The 23,458-nt window shown below is 38.7% G+C and overlaps 1 protein-coding gene and 1 long non-coding RNA gene across 4 annotated transcripts in view; one reads left to right on the top strand and one right to left on the bottom strand.

Annotated features, from left to right (window-relative positions):
- ZFAND4 (zinc finger AN1-type containing 4) overlaps positions 1-23,227 on the top strand; it is a 54,672-nt gene extending 31,445 nt beyond the window's left edge. Inside the window, exons 7-12 of one of the 3 annotated variants that reach the window (XM_027846318.1) lie at positions 1,307-1,516; positions 1,758-1,905; positions 3,104-4,282; positions 4,796-4,850; positions 21,412-21,529; positions 22,972-23,227. In XM_027846318.1, coding sequence (XP_027702119.1) covers positions 1,307-1,516; positions 1,758-1,905; positions 3,104-4,282; positions 4,796-4,850; positions 21,412-21,529; positions 22,972-23,107 — 1,846 coding nt within the window. In that variant the 3' untranslated portion in view covers positions 23,108-23,227. Of the gene's footprint in view, positions 1-1,306; positions 1,517-1,757; positions 1,906-3,103; positions 4,283-4,795; positions 4,851-21,411; positions 22,452-22,971 lie in introns of all 3 variants that reach the window. The other 2 variants (XR_003567724.1, XM_027846319.1) reach the window with 2 other exon arrangements.
- On the bottom strand, positions 19,435-20,882 carry LOC114031276. The gene is made up of 2 exons (XR_003567725.1): positions 20,759-20,882; positions 19,435-19,708 (listed from the first exon to the last, which is right to left on the bottom strand). It is a non-coding gene; the product is annotated as an uncharacterized LOC114031276 (long non-coding RNA).
- Positions 23,228-23,458: the final 231 nt, after the last annotated feature.

The following is a 23,458-nucleotide window of genomic DNA, read 5'->3' as shown; positions in this document are numbered from 1 at the left end:
CACATCCTCTTTAGAGGTGGCATTATCACTTTGATTAATTGGAAATAAGGGAAGTGGGCTGCCCAATCACCTCCCTTGGGTAGAAGTGAATGCTTCAGAAATATTGATATTGCCAAATGTGCCCTTAGTGGCCAGTGGTCACTCTCCTAGTATATTCAGCCATGGGTGGTAATGAAATTTGCATTTGCAAACTTTTCTTGCACAGATGTATACTCTTAAGTAGTCCTTCTAAACAAGAAAAGCATCCAACCTTGCTGCCTACTCAGTTCCATTCTGGTATATTTAAAATTTAGCTATTCCTTAGAAATTTGAACTCTCATATCTCTTTGCAAGTTTCCTTGTTAAATCAAACTTTATGGGTTTTCCTCTTTTCTTCTTTCTGTCCTCAGTACTGAAAAATCCAAATGAAGTTTCCCCCAGCTTAATAGTTAAGTTGGGCTTGGAAGCAAACTCCTGCACAGTGAGTTTTAACCAAAGTGAAGTTTTTGGAAAATTACAAATAAGGATTATGATGATTTTTCTTTCAAAGCTTATGCAAAACCATGACTTCATCATCATGGGCACTCATACTATTGTTGCAGACAGTACAGTCTCCATACCTTAGTAAAGAAGATGGTGTCTTTATGAGCTGTTATGCACTCCCCCCGCCCCCCAATAAATAAAATCAGTTGGTGGTCAGCTTTCAGTGGATGAGGCTTTCTGAACTTAGCTGGTCCTTAAATTATTTAGACGTGTTCTGTTGCCATGTCCATACTCCAAGGCTTTCTATCTTGGCAGAATGGGCCAGAGTTTACAGTCTGATAGCATAATAAGGCACTGGAGTAATACTTTATTCCATCCTCTATTTTCAGAGATCGTATCATTTAATATGTTCTTAGAGTCAGTATGTGATAATATTTCAGATTAGTCTTAGTCCCTTATGGTTTACAAGCACTTTTCCTCAGCAGTCCTGTGAGGAAGGTCCATGTATTGTCCTTATTTTACAGATGAGGAGAATGGTGATCAGAGAGGTCAAGTGACTTGGCCATGGTCACACAACTTGTAAGTATTTGGGTCAGGACTCAAACCCAGGTCTTCAAACTCTTTGAATCTAGTGCTCTTTCCACTGTTGAATACTTTCCCTCCATCAAAGCATTAAAAAAAAAAAGTTTCACATTATTCAAGTTATGAATTTGCTAGGGTTGAGTTTTTTCATGCTTTAAGATCCTGGGTATATGGGTGGTTGGTTACATATCCAAGTAACACTTAGGAAAGCCTTAAATTGTCCATGTTTTTGTTTTTTGTTTTGTTTTATTCTTAAGAGCAGAAATAGAATGTCATTTCCATATGGGTGGTGTCAGTTCCTATATGGCGTGAGGCCCCTCGGGATGGATAGAAATTTGGACTTCCCTTCTATACCATTGTCTGTTTATTGGAAAACTGGTCAGCCTGTGGTCTGGGTTACACAGTTAACAGATTTGGCCATGCCAGCAGGAGACCCTTGTGGAACTGGATTTGCATCTGTGGGAATACTACAGTGAGTGCAAAAAAAAAAAAAAAAGTCACAGTGTAATAGATTCCCAGAAGCTCAATTAACCCTATATTTTTAGCATCTCCACTTCATGGTCGCTATCATTTTAATTTTTTTTTCTCCTCCCAAAACTTGCTTTTAAAAATATTCCTCTTGTTTACACAATGCTGACAGATGAATTTATCATTTTGTCTGTAGTTACAACTGTGCATTGGATAACAGGATGTTTTTGTTTTTGTTTTTGCAGTGCTGGTTCAGTTTATAATTTATATACAGATGATGATGAAGAAATTGAGCCTTCTCCCTCTGGGCAACAGATAATTGAAAATTCTATCACTATGAATAAAATGAAGCTACTGAAGGCAAAAATGGAGACCATGAACCTCAGTAAAAAGGTGAAGCAGTCACCACATGGCCAGGCTTTTCCATTGTTTACCATAGCAAAATTTAAAAGATACATCCTATTGTTTGTATTCTTTTGTATATTTTTATTTCTGTTTATATTACACATATACATTTATTTATATATAATTGTTTTAGATTGTTGGCTTTGCTCATTGAAATATTAAAAGTAGTATGTTTGTAAACAGTGCTATTTTAATGTGAATATATGCTCCATTTGTCATTTAAGTTACTGAATGATTTGCATGTATATATGTAGGTTATAGAATTATATCTCTAAATCTAGCCCAGACCTAAAATAATTTTTTTCTTAAGTGCCATCCTAAAACACGTTTGTAATGGATCCTAAATTCTACATTTTAAATGGGATGCTTGCTTTCCTCTGCCTAGGGCAACTTTGCCCTACCTTCTTTCCTTCCTGTTTGGACCAGGCTGGTCTCTAGGATCCTGTTTAAGGGAATAAGGTGAGAACAGAAAGACTCTCATATTCTTTGTGCTTCCCTCTCTGAGGATCCCTAAATTTTAAGGCCTCCAACTTGGAACTAGACAAAGCTGCTTGACCCCAACTCCCATATTGATATCTTTGAAGCTATCATAGCACTCTACGTCAGGTAGAAAATCTCAGCAACATGAGGAAGTGGCTTTTTCTCCAAAGAGAATAGTAAGTTACTTAACATGGCTAAAGTAGATCTTCCTCCGTATCTAATGTGACCACGTTTTTAAGAAAAATAAGAGTCAAGACCTTTAAGCCTCTCCATGTGACTCAGTAGAATACCTGATGAATTGGCCTCCTAGAGGTCACCTGATTCATCCCTTAGCCAACCCAAGTATGATTTTTAGGCACTTAAAATAGGTAAAATGACTATCTGACCCAGTCCATCTACTTCCTATCAATCAAAACAGCATCAAAATGGTTTAAAAGAAAAATGCCATTTTCTCTACTGATTTTTAAAATAGGAGATTCCATGTCTTTTTGACATAATCCAAACTGCAGTAGGTTGGAATATTAACATCTTTAAACGTTAATTTGAGGGATCAACTAATACAAGCTGGTAAAGCACTTCTTTCTTCTTGAATTATTCTTGTTAACTGGACAGGGTTAATAACCGTGCATATACATTATTATATAATAATGATATTATATTATTCGATATATTATATTGATATTATAATTTGAATCTTTTCTTTTAGCCTAAGAAAACTGTCAAGGTAAAATCTCGTCCACCTTTGGCTCCTCGACCTTCAAGTGGTTCAATGGCAGCTGCTCGCCACAGATTGTTGAGAGTACTCCCCCACATTGGACAGTGTTGCCTGCCTCCACCTGGGAATTCATATCCTGCTGAGCCTTCACAGAATGCACTTTCAGCCTTGGCTACTTTGGCCACTACTGGTAGACCTATACCATCTCTCACTACTGATTTCCTTAAGGAAGATGATAATTGGGAGAGCACCACACTCTCCCAATCAATCAGTAGCATTAAACTACCAGCTAAAGTATCTCATGTTGAATTAGAAAGCACCAAACAGTCCATCCCCGATGCTGTCCTTCCTCTAGTGTCATCTCTGTCCACACAGACAGAAACGTTTTCAGAAAATTTAATATCTAAAACAGAGGAAGACACTGTTATATTTCCAAGTGTGGAGTTGTGTGCCACTGAAGAATCTCTTTTACCTGAAATGGATGCGTTTGCTTTGTTAGCAGAAGAAAATGTGGTGGAACAATACAGTGATCTGGATGGCACAGAGAAGGTAAACCAGGACCTTGTACTGACCGATGGGGATAAAAATATTAAAACTCCAGAGCAGCATCATAAGCCTGTTGCGAGAATGTTGAACTCTGAGGCCATGGAAACTTCAATTCTGAACCCTCGTGAATTAAGCCCACAGAAGAACAGGCTTTTGTCACCTCTTCGGTATTCTGCACCAATAACACATCACGGCTCTTTAGTGAAACCACAGAGACAGTCCAAATGCTTTGAGACTGGTAGCCTCAGGTCCCCTGCCTCACAAAATGTGTTTCGATCGTTGGATGTCCGAAATATAGCTGATCCTTCCTTTCCTAGGACTACTAGATTTCGTGGTGTTAAAGTTGACTCACCTGGTAAAAGATCCAATATTATTTCCAAAGGCGAGGCTCGGGACATCACAGAAATGGCTAACAGGGCATCCAAAGAGCCTGTAGGTTCTGTAAACAACATAGGTTTTCTTGCTTCGCTGGCACGAAGTGCAAGCAGAGACGGTTTACAGAGCTCGTGTGGGGCCAGCAGGCTTTGGACTTCTGCCATTGCACTGTCTACAAATCTCCAGCATTTTCAGGAAGAAAGCCTTAGGAAAAGCTCTACCCAGATTGAACCTGCTGACTTTTTTCTAGTAAGTATTGACCTTCCAAGTGTTTTCCCTCCCTCCTTAATTTGCATAAAAGAGTTGGGGAAATATATTAATATTATAATTGAATGAAGAGGCTTATGGTTAAATTCCAATTCAATAATATCAAGCTATGTTTCTTTATGAAGTTATTATATTTCATTCTGTTTATCAAATTTATCATTATATAATTCAATATAAAAGAATTCATTTACTTTTATTCCACTTCAGGAACCTCCTTTTAGGTCATCACATTTCAATATATTATCTAGTTATTAAGTGTTTTAAAAAATAAAATATAAGTGCATTCATAGATTTGTTCTTGGTTAATTTAAATTAAATACATTTGGAACCTTAGGGATAGTTTGGCTACATTTACCTTTCATGGGTATTGTTTTGTTTTTTAAAAACTGACAATATTGTAAATATTAAATATTTACATAAAATATTGCTACTTAATGTTCTTTCCTCTTACCATTGATTCACTTTTGTAGATGTTGTTTTGTTCTTTAATTGTAGTCTACCCATGGGCTTGGAATGAATGGAAATAATACATCAGCAGGGAAAAGAGTAGGTAAGCAACTTAAAGAGAATTTAGAGGAAATTATAAGGGTATAATTCTGTCATATAATTGAATGAGCCAAGTAGGAAGAAAACATCTCATAGCATAGAAGGCTAAAATTATATATTTGTTTGTATTCTTCACCTACCCACAGTCTCAAGAAGGAGCAGGGGGGAGTGTGGGTACAATACAAAATAAATAAGCCCCTGTCTTCAAGGTGCTTTTAATCTATTTAAAAAGATAATACAAAGGAGCAATGTGAGTGTTGGTTCCTAAACTCAAATCAAGAAGCAAACTAGGGATGCCTTAGAATACGAGACCTCCCCCACTCTCAAAAAATTCACACACTGCCTGCCCCCCACTCCCACATCCTACCCCTCTACCCCCCTGGTCCCCCTGGTCTGCCTAATCCAACACAGAAGTAAGTAGGAAAGCTGTTTGGGTTTCAAGGACAATGTAGTCACAGCAAACCACAGCAGTGGTGGTGGTAGTGACTGGCAACAGTAATGTTGAGAAAGTGGTTTGACCAGTCATCAATCACGTCCTGCCTGCTTGGGAATTCTAGGGAGCACAGGCTGAGTGGTCACAGGGGGACGCAAGTGACTTGTGATACACCATACTGTAAGCCACGTGTTGCCTCAAGGCCACAGTTTCCCCCAAGGCCACAGGTTCCCCACCCCTGCAAGCTGCAAGCTAATTTTGTTATTGTGATCATCATTTTTGTTACATGTCAGTGTTGCTACTTTGTGTGTGTGTGTGTGTGTGTGTGTGTGTGTGTGTGAGGCAATTGGGGTTAAGTGACTTGCGCAGAGTCACATAGCTAGGAAGTAACAAATCTGAGGTTAGATTTGAACTCAGGTCCTCCTGACTCCAGAGCTGGTACTCTATCCACTATGCCACCTAGCTGCCCCGGTGTTGCTACTTCTAAAGAAGATCTGTTTTAGTTTCCTTTTTAAGAAACTTAGAGACACAAAAAGCTTTGATAAATACCTAGCCTTATTGTCTCAGAAAAAAAAAAAGTGAGATCCATGGAACTAGAGATTCTAAGCTAGCTACAAAGACTCTGGTCAAAACTGTGTCACTGTTAACTGCTGAGATGTCTACTGTTTTAAGATTGATCACTTAACCAGTCAAATAGATCTGAGAACTTTAGGACAATTGTTTGATACTCCAATGAGGAATAATTCAAGAAATGTTTCTTAAGGGCTTTCTTTGTATAACACTGTGCTGGGGCAGTTACAGAGGTTGTTTGAGTCACAGTCTCTTCCTTCAGAGCTTACAGTCTGGTGGAGGGGTAAGACATGAACACATACAACTTATAATACACAAAAATGTTAGAAGTGTATTGGATTTGAAACAGTACAACATGAAGTCAAGAGGGAGAATGGTTAGCAACAGCTTTTCAGGCAAGACTTTAGGAAAAAGGTGATATTTGAATTACTTTTAAAACTGGTAGGAATCTGACATGGGACTAGAGGGAAGGATGACATTTTAAGTCATAAGAATAGAGGCAGAAAAAGTCCAGGGTGTGTTTGGAAAACAGAGAAGAGTCTTCTTTGGCTGGAGTATAGATCACATGGATGAGGGAAGCATATGAAATATGACAAAAAAGGTGGGTGGTGGTCGCCAACTGCTCAGCAAAGGAGTTTGACCATTTGAAACAACAAAGAGCTAATGAAGGTTTTTGAGCAAAGGAGTGAACATGAACGGTTCTATACAAAGTCTTTTTATTCATGACTGAAAAATTGGATAATTAGGCCTTAGTTTATACATTTAGTATTTGTAAATAAAATTTTTAATGTTTTGGATATTTTATGTATCTCAATAACACTTTCTAAATTTGAAGTAGATAAGTTAGAATGGTCATATGTTGTTCAATATTGTTGTCTCTCTATAAAAATCCTGTTAGGACGTAATTCAGGTTATGCTCATTGTGATAGTAAGATGGATTAAATGAAGCTGCTTTGTTTCATGTTTGATAAATCCTTGTTTCCGTCAAAGTAATTTACTACTTAAAGTAATACATTTGTATTGTTTATTTTAGAAACACTTAAAGTTAGGGCATTATTTTATTATAAATGGAATTATACATCTTTATAATTTATTACCAGCCCTGTCTTCTCCCAACCTCCTCTCTCAACCCTCCTACTCCCTCCTTTAGCTCTAAAGTCAAAGAACTTGATTCAAATCCAACCTCTAGCATCTATTGTGGACCTTGGCAAATTCCTTAACCTTCCTAAGCCTCAGTTTCTTCATTTGTAAAGTGAGGAGATTGGACTAGGTGGCTTCTGAGATTCTTTCAGCTCTGAATTTATAATTGTATTTTCCCTATCATATTTCCAAAAATGGTTATTCCATACTTTCCCCTCACTGCTCAAGCCCCAACTTCATCCTTACCACTTCCCTCCCAGCTTCTTCCCAAGTCTCTTGCTGCAGTAGAATGTAAGTTCTTTGAGAGCTGAGACTAGGTTTTTTGCTTGTGGTTGTGGTGGTAGTGTTGTTTCTGGTCTGGGTACCTTGCACCTCGGTGCTTGCAAAGTTCCCTTACAGGGGATAATGATGCCATTTCATCCTGCTCCCTCGCCAGTCTCCTGGTTTCTGCATGTATGGATGAAGCGAAACATCATTCCATCATGCTCCTTTTACTGGTCTCCTGGCCAAGCTTGGCCTGATCTACCTGCAGTGAAAAGAGAAAACCCCCATTCCATTGGCTTCCCCCACTATTCCCTTTGCTTAACCTGCCTGATACTTTGAGAGGACTCCATGCTGAGGCCAGACCCCCTAAGGATGTTGATAACCCATCTGAACTCTTTTGTCAAAGATTGACAAACTTCCACCTAGTCGTACTCTTTCCATTCCAGAAATTCTGAACCCCTGCCCTGGCTGTATTAGTCAAACCCTGTTCTTTGTCCCCCACTGCTTTGTTTCAACCTAAATGTCATCTTCGACTCATCACTCTGACTCCCCCATATTCAGTTTGTTACCAAGTCCTATTGATTTTATGTCATTAATATCTTTCACATCAATTAATATCTTTGTGCCTTCTTCTTTCCTCCGACACTGCCACAAATCTGGTACAGCCCTCATCACCTCATGCCTGTACAATTGCAATAGCCTGCTGTTTTGGTATCTCTAGTGCATTTTCCATTAAAGTACAGGCCTGAACATGTCACTTCTCTGTTCAATACATTCCAGTGCCTCCCTGTCACTTCCAGGATCAAAATATAAAATTTGGCATTCACAGCCTTTCATAACCTGGCACACTCCTGTCTTTCTTGTCTTTTTACACCACCTGCCCACCGTACTCTTTGATCCAGTGACTCATGCCTCCTTGCTGTTCCTCCATGTCCTGATTGCATGAATTTTCCCTGACTGTCTGTTCTCCATGCCCAGAATTCTCTCCTTCCTCATCTCCACCTCTGGCTTCCATATGGGAAACCTTTCCCAACCACCCCACACATACACACACACATAATGCCAGTGCATTCTTTCTGTTGATTAACTCCAATTTATCCTATGTCTTATTTGTACATAGTTGTTTGCATGTTGCTTCCCCCATTAGACTGTGAACTCCTTGAGGGGAGGGGCTATCTTTAGCTTTGTACCCGAGTACTTAGCATAGTGCCTGGAACAGAGTAAGTAGGCACTTAATAAATGCTTATTGACTGATCGAGGAATGAATATTTAAATTACTGAGAAAGCTGAAGCCATCTGTAGGGCTCTTGTTTTGCTCGTGTTAGTCCAATGATTTCTTAAATTCTTTCTCCTTGATGTTTTCCAAGTCAGTTGCTTTTGATATGATACTTCACATTTTCTTTTATTTTTCAGTCTTCTGACTTTATCATTTCTTGTTGTATCATGGAGTTATTAACTTTATTTCTCTATCTTTCCTCCATAGTCTCATTTATTTTCCAATTCTTTACTCGTTTCATTTATAAAACCATTTTTAAACTCTTGATTTATTTATTCCAGGAATTTTAATTGAACTTATACCTAATCTGGGTTTTTCTTTGAGGTTTTGCTTGTTGATGTTTTAGGGTCCTTCCTCTCATCATCATAGCTCTTTATAGAGGAATTTTTGATTTGTTTATGCCTTCTTCCCACCTTAGCCGCTCTCTAACCCTTCTGGAGAGAATGGTTCAGTTGTGCTTGATCTTGTTTTGTATTCTTTTGGGTCCTGTTGCTGCTTTCTCTGAGTATCAAGTTCTGTGTTCTTGATGAATCTCAGGCAAGCTTTCATTGCACCCACAGCTTTCTGATAAAGGACAAAGGACAAAGTCTAATCGCTGTCTTCCTGGTTTGTGCTTTCTAAGCTCCTGACCAGGGTTAGGTCTGAGTAACACAACTGAGGGCTTGCCCCTGGCTGGAGCTGCAGTCGACTGCTACTGGAGCCAACCACTGTAAGCAAATTCTCCACGTTACCCTTTTGTCTGGTCATTTGGTTACAGGCTTCAGACTGGGCTAGGGGCTGTAGTTGAAACCTTGCTTCATTCTCAGGTTCAGAACCCCACAGATATTCTTTGTCCAGTTCCCACCCTCAGGCCCTGACCATTCCTTGCCCTGGACTATGACTTTCTGCTCAGGTCCCAGCAACTGGTTCTCCACCCCTGGGGGCAGATACCCTCTTCATTCTACGCTGGATTGGTGACCCTGCTCTGGTGAATCTATGACAGAGCTGCTGATTGCTCTAATTCCTGCTCTCTGCACAGCATGCAGGCCTCTCTGTGCTACATCTGGGACCTCTTCTTGCCCTAGTACACAGTGGCAGGTCCCAGTTCGGTCCTAAGGGAAGGCTCATATCTCCCTAGATAGACCCCATCCTCAGTCTGCACAGAGCTTTGTCTCCCTGTACCCTGAGCTGTAAAAATGACTCACTGTGGTTTTTCCTTAGGATTTCTTAGTTGGTACTTGGTCTTGTGTGTTTTGTAGCTCTTTGTGGATTAGGTGTGAGGGAGATCAGGACTATACTGCTTCCTCCCTCTCCGCCATCTTGACTGGCCTCTTTCCCGGTTACTTTTGAGGGCTCCACCATCTTCCCAGGCACCCAGGTGTCATTCTCTGCTACTCCCTCTCACTCACTACACATAACAAGTGTGTTATAACAAGATCTTGTTATTTCTTTCTCTGTCACATTTCTTGCATATGTCTCCTCCCCTCTGCTTATACAGCCACCATCCTAGTTCGCCCACTTACCTCCCATAGCCTATTTTATTGCAGGCAAGTCTTCTGGTTGGTCTCCCAGCCTCATCTTTCCCCGTCCCCACTCTAATCCTTCCTCTGCTCCGCAGCCAGAGTGCTCTTTCTAAAGTGTAAGAAAATGGTCAAGGAACTCAGTAAACTCCAGTGGGTCTCTATTACCTCCAAGTTCAACTATGAAGTCCTCTGTTTGCATTTAAAGCTCTTAACATTCTGGTCCCTTCCTAACTTTCCAACCCTCCTTACATTCTATCCACGCATACTGGCCTACTTTCAGTGCCTCACAGCGCTCTGCCTCCCATCTCTATGCCTTGGCACTCGCTGTTTCCTTTGCCTGCAATGCTCCCCCTCCTAATTTCTGACTCAGATTCCCTGGCTTCCTTTAAGACTCAGTTTAAGCTCCACTCCTGGTCCCTAGAGCTACTGATGCCATCTCCTCTGAAGTTACCTTCTCTCTGTATTAATCCTATATATTCTGATTTCCTTGAGGGCAATGACTGTTTTTGTTTTTTATTTGTATCCCTAGCACTTAGCACAATGCCTATGTGCCAGATATACAGCGTTGGTGTTGAAAGCATATTGATTGATTGAACAGAGATTTCTTTTTAAAAAAAAAATTTATTCATTTATTTTTGAATGTATTTATATTATGTACTTTCCATTGCATTGCCCCTCTAGTTGAGGAAACACACACATATACACGCCTACTCAAATAAACATTAATTCCCACATTGGTCATGCTTGAAAATGCATCTGTCTCTCTCATTCTAATTTTATCACCCCTCTAGCATCAGGTGAGTGTCATGTTTCATTTTCAGTCTTCTGGATTCATGATTTATCATTGTACTGCTCAAAGTTCTTAAGTCTTTCAAAGTTGTTTTTCTCTAGAATGTCGTAATTTTTTCCTAGTTCTGCTCATTACAATCACTTCATAGATGTTTTCCCAGTTTCTTCAGAAATCTTGTCCGTTTCTTGATGTCTTTCCACATTACATTCACATACTGTAATTTGTTTAGCCAATTTCCAGTAGGAGGACACTCCCTTAGTTTCCAGTTGGCTATTATGAAAAGAACTGCTATAAATATTTGTGTATGTGTAGGTCCTTTTCTTCTTTTTTTGTTTTCTTTGGGGTACAGATCTAGTACTGGTGTTTTGGGGCTCAGTTTCATCATTTGGGGACCATAGGTACAAATTGCTCCCTTACTGTGTTAAGCTCGGAGAGAGCTAGAACTCTTGTCATTTTTTGTTTTCTTATGCCCGATATTTATCATAGTGCCTTAAACAGAATAAATACATGTTTCTTGGGTGACATTAAATTTTCCTTTGCTTCATAATTATTTTGTAGACTATGTCCTCCTTCATGGCATGTTTTATTAAGTTGACTTTGTGTTGAATAACAGAGAAATCTACTGCTCTGAAACATGTTTTATTGGTTATTATTGTAAAAAGGGATTTATTTTTCATTTTATTTTTCCTTTATTATGGTGGTATACAAGGATGTGGTTGTATTTTGTGTGCATTTTTATCTTAAAACCTTCAGTCAAATTGGCTTGAAGTGAATTGAATTTGCTAAATTCATTTATAACTTTTAATAAAATTTGTTGATTTCCTAAGTACATAACTACTCAATCTCTTATTTCTTTTTCATACATTATTGCAATTGGTGATATTTCCAATACTGTGTTGAACAGAAATGTCAGTAGGCTATTCTTGCTTCATTCTGTTTTTAAGGGAAGTGATAGGAAGGTTCCCCCATTGGGAATAATGTTTGTTCTGGGTTTCAAGTAAATACTTTTTGTCACATTAGAAGACAACCTTACTACTGTTTAGGGGTAATCATTGATGGATTTTTAACTTCATTAAATATTTTTTTCTGCAGCTTATAATATCAGATGATTTTTTTTCTTTCCTTTTTTCCTATGTTATATTAATCGTATTCTCTTATACAATACCATCTGGTATTCCTGAGGAAAAAACCATCCTTGGTTGTGATACCTTTAATGTATTTCCTATATTCTGTATAGAAAATTTACATTTAACATTTTTCCATTTCTGTTTATGAGTGAAATTGGTTTATAATGTTTTTGGTTGTCTTTATCAAGTTTTAAAATTGAACACTTGCCTCATGAAATGAATTTGTACTGTACACTATATTTTTATATATTTAAAGTCATGTATGTAACATAAAGACTATTGTTGTTTGGGAAAAATTCTCTGGTTAATACATCTGATTCCTGTTGTCATGGAGGTTAGAGGGAGGGAAGGAAGGAAGAGTTGGTACTTAGATATCTTTCCCTTTTTTTTACCCTCAGTGCTTTTTTGGTTTAAATTTTACCTCATCAGGCAGTCATTGAAACCTGGTCCTTTCTCATACTTGTATTTGCCTGACACATCTTGACTCCATCCTTTTCATTTTGGTCTCCATGCGGGGTTTTGCTTTTTCTTGTAAGCAGTGTATTGTTAGATTGAGTTTTTAATTCAATTTGTAACTATTTAGTGGAGTTTTGTGCCATTCACATTTAATGTTAGAATCTGTTATATTTCTCAGATCTTTTATGAGCTATATTATCCACATGGTTAGTGATATTTCTGCTGTCCTTCCTGGATATTACTTGTCTTTTGGGTAAGGTCAAATGGTAATTTTTGTTAATCTGCTTAATAGCCTGCAAATCCTAAATTTATCTGCCAGAAACCAAACTATGTTCATTTCTTTTCCATTTTTATATACCTATTTACATTTCTGTGGAGAGGCAGCATGGGAAATAATGAGCAGGCCTCAGAATTGAGAAGGCCTGGGCAAAGTCCTGTCTCTGAAACCCAGGGTGTGTGCTCCAGGCTAAGTCACTTGACCTTTCTCTCCATGCTCCCCAGCAGATCTAAGACTATACTTCGTAGGGCAGGTCCTCATCTCAGTTGAAGTGGGAGTTTCCACATCTGGCTTTCCCTGTAACCCGACAAATCATAGGTCTAGTGTTACCATTTTTACTAAATCTTGAGTTTCACTTCCAGCAGAGATATAGCTTTGCTTCCACATTTCATCTAGTCCTCCCTTTGCCCACCTCTTCATTCTTGTGGCTCAGTTTGAAACCAGTCCCTTCTGACATTCTTTTTTTCATCTTTCATTTTAACCTTAAAACTGACACCCTGTATTAATGATGCTATGAAATCTATTCTTTGAAGTATAGAGTTTTTTGGTTTTGGTCTAGTGAAAAGAGCACCAGATTGGGGTGTCCAAACCTGACTGGAAATCCTGGCTTTGTGATTTACCAGCTGTGTGATCTAAGACAAGTCACTTCACCTTCTTTTCTGTATTTGTAAAATAAGGAAGCCGGACCCTCTGTAAAGTCACTTCCAGGTCTGACAGTCCATAATCCAGAAGCATTTTGTGGCTTTTGCATTGTTACCAAATATAGGCGTGCCCAAAGTCTTGGTGTAGTTTTAAACTTTAATAACTTCCAAAGTTTAAATGCTACATTACATACCCAAAAGTCTAGAAAGCTCAATTATTTATATTTCTTCTACCCTTATTTTAGCTTAGTGGATTTTTTTAATAAGATGGATAGGGCATCCTGTCTTTCTGCATGGTACAGCCAGTGGTTTCTGGATGACACTTTCTCAGACTAGTGGATGAGTAAGAGGTCCTTGTGCTTGGCCCCCGATCTATCTCCATTAGACTTGTTTGTGGGGCCACATCCAAACTGTCACTCACCCATTAAAACCTCAGTTTTCTTTGGATGATCTTTTTAAAGCTGAGATTGCAAATGTAAACTTTTCAGTCACTGAGGAGCAGCTGGTGCTGAAAGTTTTTTATAAAATTTGAAAATTGACTAGAGTAAGCTGTAAAACACAAGATAGTGGTTGTGTTGATTTTAATAAGATCAATATTTTTAAAATTTAAACCTTTTAAATGGTTTTTGTAAGTTTGTAATATTTATACTTTTGAAGTTATTATAGCTTAAAACTGCACTAAGACTTTGGAACACTGTATAATTAGCAATTCTATGTTTCTTAAAGTTGAGTTTTGATGTACTCTCTTTATTAGTTAGCTTTGAGATACGTTCTTGCTTCTCCTTAGTCTGTGCCTTATAACTTAGAACGTAACTCATAAAATTCTAGAATATTAGAGCTGAAATCTGAGATATCATCTGGTCTATCCTCGTCATTTTACAAATAAGGAGACAGGCCTGGAGAATAAGAAGTATTTAACCCCAGGTTATGTAGCTAGCTAATGAGAGAGCCAGAGATGGAGCTTAATTAGAATTCTTTCCATTCTTAACACCTTTCCTCTGGTGAAAAGAGAACCTCCTGAACCAGGCATGTCAAACATAGATGGGGCCACGTGTACCTGCACCAGATTAATGTGTAATTGGGAAATATTTAACAAAATAAATAAAATAAATAAAATAAAATAAAATAAAATAAATAAAATAAATAAAAATAGAATAGAATAGAATAGATAATATTAGTATGAGGTTTTTTAAGGTGGTGTGTGGCCCATAAGGATCCTCATGTATGGTTTATTCTCCTCTTCACCCATGCCCTTTTCTGTTTGAGTTTGATACCACTCTCTTAGTCTGGAGTCAGGAAGACCTGAGTTCAAAGCCAGCCTCTGATACTTAACAGCTGTGTGATCTTGGGCAAGTCACTTAAACTCTCTCTACCTCAGTTTTCACAACTGTAAAATGGGGATAAGACTAGCACCTGCCTCCTAGGGTTGTTGTGAGGATGAAATGAGATAATGTTTTTAAAGTGCTTAGCACAGTGCCTGGCACATAGTACACACTTAATAAATGCTTCCTTTCCTTCTTCCTTCCCTCTCTTACTCCTTGCCTCTGTCTCCACCCCCCCCATTCTACTTCCCTCCTTCCTCCCTTCTTCTACCCTTCCTTCTTCCACCCTTCCTTCTTCCTTCTCTCCTTCCCTCTCTGTGCCAGGTGCTGTGCTAAGAGAGCAAGGAGTCAAAAGAAAAAAACAATGATTATGCATTTGTCACCAAAATGGAAATATCCATGTGGAAAAATATAAATGGATTCTAAGTCCTAAAAATCCATAGCTATCAAGAATTCCTGTGTAAGTTGTTATAGATACTTGCCTTTTCCTTTCCTTACACAAGGGCACCCCATTTTCTATATCGTGTGTTGTATGTGTATATGTATCGAGAAAGGCAGCAAGAGGGGAGTCATCCTCAGTCAAGAAGCCCTGGATTCAGGCCCTGCCTCTGACACATTTGGGTTCAGAGGCCTAGAACAAGACAGTCCACCTCTCAGTGCCCCAGGCAGCTCTCTTAGGCTATCATTCGCAGAGAAGGTGCTGATCTGTATAGTAGGGGGAGTTTCCACACTGAGATTTCTCTAAACCAATGAAATTATATATCTAGGTCAAAAAATATTTTACATGAATGTGTGTGTATACGCAAAAAATATAGAAGGTGCTCTGAAATGCAATGTGTAAACTTGATTTCTGTAGATTAAATCAGATTTTCCCATAAAATAACATGATAATTTCAGAGAATCTTTATTGTTTTATTAGTTGTCTCATTGATTGCTCGAGATTAGTTGTCTCATTAATCATGAATATATCTAAAAATACAGACTTAGAGAGCAAGATAATTTGGTATTATTGAATATTCATTTTGTCCAAAGAATTTGCCCCAGTTTTCCCTTTCTGTTTTGGTTTGCTATGTTATGGTCAAGGCTTGACTCTGGATAGCAGCTCCTTGAACACTCAGACTGCTAGGACTCAGAACCTGGAAGTAGCTGAAGGGAAAACACCCCCCAGACCTCTTTGGCAACAAAGAAGCCATCTTGAGCCAACCCTTAGAGTCCAGCTGAGAAGATCCATCAGCCTAAAGCTTCCATCCAACATTCTCTGAATTGTCAGTGATTCTTGAAGACCAGTCTTGTCACAGGAGAGCTGAGAAGTGACAAGAGATTGAAAAGATAAAGGATGAAAAGCTCAAAAAACCAATCAATGGGTAATTAATAAGCACCTACTTTGTATCAGGACCTGGTAGTCACGGACAACACGTAGAAGGACAACAATGAAATGATCCCTGTGGTTAAAGAACTTATACTCTGTCAGGAGAGACAACCTGTATTTACTTCAAGAAGTCTAGGCAACATCAGTACAAGGTACACTCTGTTGTACCTTTATTGAGATTGGCCAAGGCCTGGTGTAGAAGCTTCAACTTGAGCAGAGTTTTGAAGTCGCCAAGGGATTCTGCAGAGTCAAGGTGAAAGGGTGAGTGTGTATCAGATCGGGGTACAGCAAGTGCCAAGGTCCAGAGATGGGAGATGGAAGGTCATCTGTGAGAAAAAGGAGTATAATGGATGCTGAGGTTGGAAAGGGCTTTTCAGACTAAACAGAGGAGCGGAGGCAATAGGGAGCTACTGGAATTTGAGTAGGGGAGTGACATGGTCAGACGTGTGCATTAGGGAAGTCCCAAAAGAAGGGTGGGAGTGGGTTGAATATCCTTAATAGTAGTACTGATTCTGGTTTGGGGGATCATAGTTTACCACTGAAAGGAACATTGGAGATCATTTAGTCCAGATTCTTCTGAGGAAACTGAGATCTAGAGACTTTCTAGGACTTGCCTCAATGACAACACACAGCTAGTAAGTAGAGGTAAGATTTGATTCCAGGTGTCCGAGTGTAGGGCCCTATTTCTAGCCCCATGTTGCTGCTCTAAAGTGATAAAGATAATAGTTAAATAGCAAGATAAAGCAAAGAGAGCTAGGAATGAGAAAACAAAAGAGCAGTTCTGTGATTCGGAGGGAGAAAAGCAGCCATGCAAAGCCTAGCATTTTATCTCTTGGAGGCACAGGAACTTTCTTCTGTGTCATGGAAACAACTGACCCTCTACATTTTTGAATCCAGTGCTTTTAAAAGAGTGAGACCTTTCTCTAGTGACAAGCTGAGCCACGAGAACAGAGCAGTGATGTTTATCCCCTGCACAGCAAAGCTAGTTAGAGCCATCCTCTAGGGAAAGGCAAAAAGTAAAAGGAAGATCATGCTGACCTTAACAAAGAAGTCCTTTGCAAATTCGGAATCACCTAAGAGACATGGAACAGTGATACATCGATATGCTGCCTAAATTAGAGCACGTCGGATTGGATTCTCAGTGAGTGTACCTTTGCAGAAAGATCCGGGGATGCCTCTAATTGCCACTCCCATGCTGATTGGAATGACAAAAGGTTCCTCATAAGCAAATGCAGTTTCCTAGTTCATGTGTGTTTTCAGGATGGCCTTAGCATTTCAAATTTAGGTACAATTGGAGTCTAGATAATAGCTAATAAAAAGTTATCTTTTCAAGAACTTACTGCTAAGTTATATCTGCCTCCTAAATAGCTTTCCAGTACTGGTGAACTGATGTACTTAAGCAACTTTACCACTTCTCTCTTAGCAGGTGTAAGTCAAGACTCTAACTAGAATTGTAAGAAGCACAGGACCTCAGAACTGGAATGGACCTCAGAAACTATCTGGTTCAAATTAGTTTCTATACCTAAAAAAGAAATCGTTCTGTATCATAACTGGACATATTGTCAGTCATTTAGCCTTTGTTTAAAGACCTCTCATAAGGGAAAACTCGCCACCTCCTGCCCACTCTTTCTGAGGATGTGTTGATCGGTGGTGTGTGTACAGGCTCCCATAAAAGAAATCTCTAGTATATTCACAAGTGTCACGTAGGTTACCCACTGCCTAACTGAACAAATGAAAGTTTCTCTATCTGTTTCTTTCATCTTTTTCTGTCTTCAGTGAATTCAGAACCAACCAATCAAAGCTATTTTCTCTATAAAAATTGTACATTTTGCCTCAAGGGATCAAAATTCTAACATTTTTTATTACCTTCCTGATACTTAAAAGTTACTTCACTTGATCCCATTTGTGGACCAGGATGTTAGACTATAGAATATCATTACAAAGGAGATTCATGAGATATTTGCTTTATCCTGAAAGGGATGTTGTAGAAGAGATTTGTGCGTCAGGTAAGGATGAGACTGAATAATCTCTAATGTCCTTTCCAACTCTTGAGACTCTGAACTAAGGGGCTGGATAGAATGACCTTCCTGAAGACCCTTCCAACATGAAGATGTGCCAAATTCAACAAAACCTGGCCGTGTTAATATTTCCATGTTAATTGGAAATAAACTCCATCTTGTGGCCTCATTAGAGACTGCAAGTAAGTTAAATTTCACAGGCGCTCTCTGCCTTTAACTGAAAAACAAAACAGAACAGGCCATTTGTGCCACTTACTGTTATTCCTAAGCTTTTGGCATAGATCCTGCCAACTTCAGCAACCCTCAAGAGTAAATAATGTTGGGGAGGAAGCAGGAGGGGAATTATTTAAAATTGAGGACAGGTAAATGTTAATGAATTTGTCACTGGCTATAATCGATAGTTGTAAGCAGGAGTTTAAATGTTATAAATTTCTACTCATTTAGGACTTTGCCTACTGTGTCATGATAAACCACAAGTCTGGAATTGTAAAAGCAGATGGAATGGTAAAATCAGGTTAATTTGGACTAATATGGAAAGAAGACCAAGCAAAAGAATATTTGAAAAGAAATAAAGCTATTTAGAGTATACTAAAACTCCAAACAGTCACTAACCTAGTTTTGTCAAGTATAGGTTTTGTTAAATCAGCATTAATGAATAGATAAGATTCACTTGTATTTAAAAGACTTGTTCACATATAATTAATATGCTAAAAAGAACTTATAAAAATACATTCTCCTTTTTTATCTCTTTCTGTTTGCAGTCTTATTTTTCTTAAGATGTCTCTTTTATCCCCTGGCCTAGATTGCAAGGACCACTTGTACTGGTACTAGTACTTTATCGCCTAGGGTTCCCAGCATAGCTCTGAGCTCACAGTAGGTGTTCCAGATGTACTTGTTTGGCTGCATTGTCCCAGCCCTTGCATTAGAATGCTGTGGTATTTGGGGACAGAGTCACCTGTCCAGAGGTTCAGGGTGTGTTACAATGACCTGGATTCGTTAACTTCACCTTGACCAGGAATGTGGAAGGGTGGAAATGGAGGTAAACATGCTGGAGAAGTGTTAGCCACAGAGTAAGCACCCAGTAAGTATTTGTTAAATGAATGAACGAGTGATGGATAGATGGATGACAGACTACGTGGGGAAGCACTACCATCTCATCCTTACTCCTAGCGTGTTCCATGACTTTTGGCAAAATCACTTTTTAATTTGTGAAATAAAAAGTTTTGGGAAACACTAAATAAGATGCAACTCCAAAGATCAGGAAAAGAATTTGTGGTGCTGAAATGAATCCTCTTCAGCTGCTTCTGATGACTAAGCCTTCCTTTCTGGAAAGATGTTATTTGGTATTGTAAGCATATAAAGTTCATAAAACACTGAGGCAGAATGATTTGGACTCCTTTACATGTGTATGATTATTATTTATCATTTCATGAGGTTCTTTCCTGTATACTCTTAGTCTTCATAGTAATCCTATGAGAAAGGCAAAGCTGATAGCTCCATCTTTCAGATGTGCATCTGAAGTCAAGGAAGGTTGAGACTAGATTTGTCAACTTCACCCCGATTAAGTTATGCAGTGAGGCTAGGAAGGCAGTTCTGTAAAGAGGTCTCTGGTCATCCAGGGGAGAGCTCCTTTTTTAGGCTTTGCCATCAAATCCAAGAATACCCAAAGACAGATGCCTGTAAAACATTAGTGGGAGAAAGCATGGAAATGACCAGTAGTCAGTATCAGTTTCTTATAAGGCATAGTTTTTAATATTTTGCTTTATGCAGGATTCTTAGTATATGCAGTTATCCTTCAGTCTACATTGAAATATAAAGTTATTTCAATTCACTGGTCTTCTTCTAAGGTCTCACCCTCCTTTGTTTGCCACCATTGGCCATTCCCTCTTCCTGGATGCTCTCTCCTTCCTTGGCTCCTGTGATGCTGCTCTCCTGGCTTTCCTCACGCAGGTGCTAACCATTCCTTCTCTGTCTCGTTCCCTGTTTCATCCTCCTCTAGTCACCTAAATTGTCAGTGGCCCCTAAAACTGCCCTAGCCCCTGTTTCTTTTTCTATACCTTCACCTTTAGGATTCTCATACACTTCTCTGGACTCAATTTCTTTATCAATAACTCCCACATCCATACATCTAGCCCGTATCGACCCCAGCCCCACTTTCTTCCATATGCCTGCTAGCCATCTCTAACTATAAGACCTATCAGCCCCTCAAACTTAACACGTCTAAAACGGAATTTTTCCTCTATCCCCCTGTCAAGAAGGTTCCATGATCAACTTTTTCTTCTCCCATACCCCTGTTAACTCATCAGCTGCTAAGTCCGGTCACAACACGTCTTCCATACATTCTTCCCTCTCCAGACCATCCTCATTCAGACTCCAACTTCCCTCTGTGTTGTCTGTCCCCACGTGGAGGGCATGGGACTCTCTATACTTGTGTTCCAATCCACATATTGCCTGTCCCCTAGGAAGCCCTTGATAATTGCTTTTCCTTCATTCATTCATTGCCCCTTCTTTGCCTAGGCTCTTATAACAGCTTCTTACCTGGTCTTAATCTAAATCTCCCTAAGGCATGGTCTGACCATGTTGCTTCCCTGCTCAAAATCCTTCAGTCGTTACCTTCTTTAGAAGTTACCTTCTAAAATAGCATCAATCCTTTTTAAGGTTTATTTCAGGTTTATTTTCCTGCCCTGCCTAGACTGTTAGCAGTTCCCTAATCTTGACCAGACTTACCCTTTAAGGTTTCCATCTCCTCCATAAGGCTCTCTCTGATGCAGCTTCTCAACAGAGTCGCACAAAACGGACACACATATCCATGGCTGTCTCCTGAAAAGGTTTCCTTCTCTTCAGGTTTTTCAAGTGCAGAGTGTCAACACTCAGGGCCGCCCCCATCACACCCTATCTGGTGTCATACATCTGCTGTATTACGTACTTGTCCTATCTCCCCACTCAGCTGTCCACTCCTTAAAGGCAGGTATTTGTTCATCTTTGTATTCCCAGGTATAGCACAGTGCTTCCCATGTAGATGCTTTAAAAATGTGAATTGAATAGAATTAAACTGTTATTTTAGATGTTTCCCATCAACTGAAAATCATTTGAAATGAATAAGTGAAAGTTGTTAGTTTACCAAAGAAATGTAGTTCTTAGTCAATGGAATCTTTTTGAAAATATAGAGTAAGTTCTATACTAAAATCATGTGTAAGTTCATTCAACTTATTTTAGGCTAAATTAAAGAATATAAATTAATATGATTTTTCACATTGCACAAGGATTACCATGACTTTGAAACTGTTAGGTGATTTTTCAGGAAATAGGTTGTGCTGAATGGCATCTTAGGTAATTTTGTTTTCATCCTAAGCTAATCTACGTATCTTGTCTCAAAACAGGTGAAACTACTCATCATCTTCCCCCTGTGAAAGCCCCTGTTCAGACCAAAAAGAAAACGTCCAAGCATTGCTTTCTTTGTGGCAAGAAAACAGGACTAGCCACCAGCTATGAATGCAGGCAGGTTGCCTAGTTGGAAAAGTTGAAATACTTTGTGTAGAGTGATCCAGCTTGAGGATTCTGCTGCCCTACTCCCACCCTCAAACCCTACCCCCTAAAAGCTCGAGTTTAATTATTTACATTTCCATTGTTGGGTGATGTTAAATTAATTGACTTTAATCAAACAGTGTTCTGCCTTCATGACTGGCCTGAAATAATAGCCAGAGAGAATGTTTAAGTCCTTGAAAAGCAACTGGGGCCCTGGAAACTCTTAGATGCATTAGCAGAAGAGTGTAGTTGATTAATTTTTAGCCTAAACCTCAGTATGGGAAGATATGCTGTTATTAGAGAAGAAACATGTGGAGTTGATATTCAGTTTGTGAAAATAAGGAAAATTGCATTTATGAACTTTGGAAACATATTCACAGTTTTTTTCATTTTCCAATTCTACTTTCCCAATGTAAATTTTTATCTTTTTGAAACTTAGTATGACAATATATTTTCTTTTTTTAAAAAATGAACCTTCCTATTAAAGAGATCAGAGATGAAGGGTTAAGAGTGGGGAAATAAGTACATTTTAATTCTGTATTTGCATTGAATTCTGATTTTTTTTTCCTTTTCATGATGATTATTATTTTTTAATCCATGTAAGTACCAGTCAGTCCAATGAGAACTGCCTTCCTGGGGCTCACTCGGGCTATGTAACTGAAATTGCTTAACAGGATTTTTAATATATATATATAATTATCTTTTTTAAAAAGTTGTATTGATGATGCTCTTTGTCTTTCCTTACATCCTGAGGTGAAGAGGACTTCATCCTTCCCACGCTCTCTCCAGATTGAACCTTCCGTTATAACAAAGAACCTTACATTATAAGCAAAATGGTCCCATACTGTGGCTGCCCCTGTACTGAGTTCAGAGTTTCCCTCTTCCCCCTGCCAAGGTGGGGAGATGTTTTTTAAGATCTGTTTTCTGGCTTCAGCATTACTTTTGCCATTACTTTTAGCAGTCTTTTCATTTATGCTGAGCCATGTTTGAAAAGATCTTTCATAGAAATTTTAAATTTCAAATGTCAGTGTTGACTAGATTTTAAAATTATTTGATTTTTACCCCACAACCAAATTCCCAAGATACTTAGCCTTCTTCTAAGTTTACAGGCTACAAGAGAAATTTTGAACATTGTTTTAATATGGTATGGTTTTAATATTCTTTAGAGTACTAGACCCCCATTCTATCACCTGAAAAATGTTTTATTATAAAATGTCATATTGCCAAGCTAGCATAGTGGGGGGGGGGGGGGGTTATTTTGTGGTTATAGTTTTCCTACGTGGGAAGAAAATGGCAGCTCCAAAATGGCTCCAGAAAACCAGAGGTTCCACTTGGCCCTCTAGGAGCTCCAGCTCTGCTTTCACGTGCCTGTCATAGAAATGTGACTATTCATACACACTTTCTTTGTGCTTTAGATGTGGAAACAATTTCTGTGCAACGCATCGATATGCAGAAACACACGGCTGCACTTATGATTACAAGAGTGCAGGAAGGAGATATTTACAAGAGGCAAATCCTGCTGTTAGTGCACCAAAACTTCCAAAAATCTAACTATGGTGGCACTGCCAGAGGAAATGGATTACTGATGACAGAAGAAGTATTGCTTAGGCTGAATTAATTTTGTTCAACTCCACAAAAAAAAAAAAAAAAGATTTGCCAAGTAACAAAAAGCACACAATGCATACTGCTGGAGAGTAATGTGAACACTACTGTCATTAACATCTTTATTCTTTAGTGAATCAAAAGTTTTAAAAGTAGTTTTTAAAAATTTACACTATAATGATTTAACTTGTGTTACTGCACGTCTTGTGTTAAGTGTTTTATATTTGAAAATGCTATTTCACTAGACAAATCTTTAAAAGATGCACTTTACTAAGTTAATTTTACTGTGGAACCAACCAG

This window comes from Vombatus ursinus, unplaced genomic scaffold (assembly GCF_900497805.2).
Source record: "Vombatus ursinus unplaced genomic scaffold, bare-nosed wombat genome assembly UNPS02015129.1, whole genome shotgun sequence".
Classification (NCBI taxonomy): domain Eukaryota; kingdom Metazoa; phylum Chordata; class Mammalia; order Diprotodontia; family Vombatidae; genus Vombatus; species Vombatus ursinus.
The sequence above is the reverse complement of the archived record's forward strand: the minus strand, read 5'-3'. Positions and strand labels throughout refer to the sequence as shown.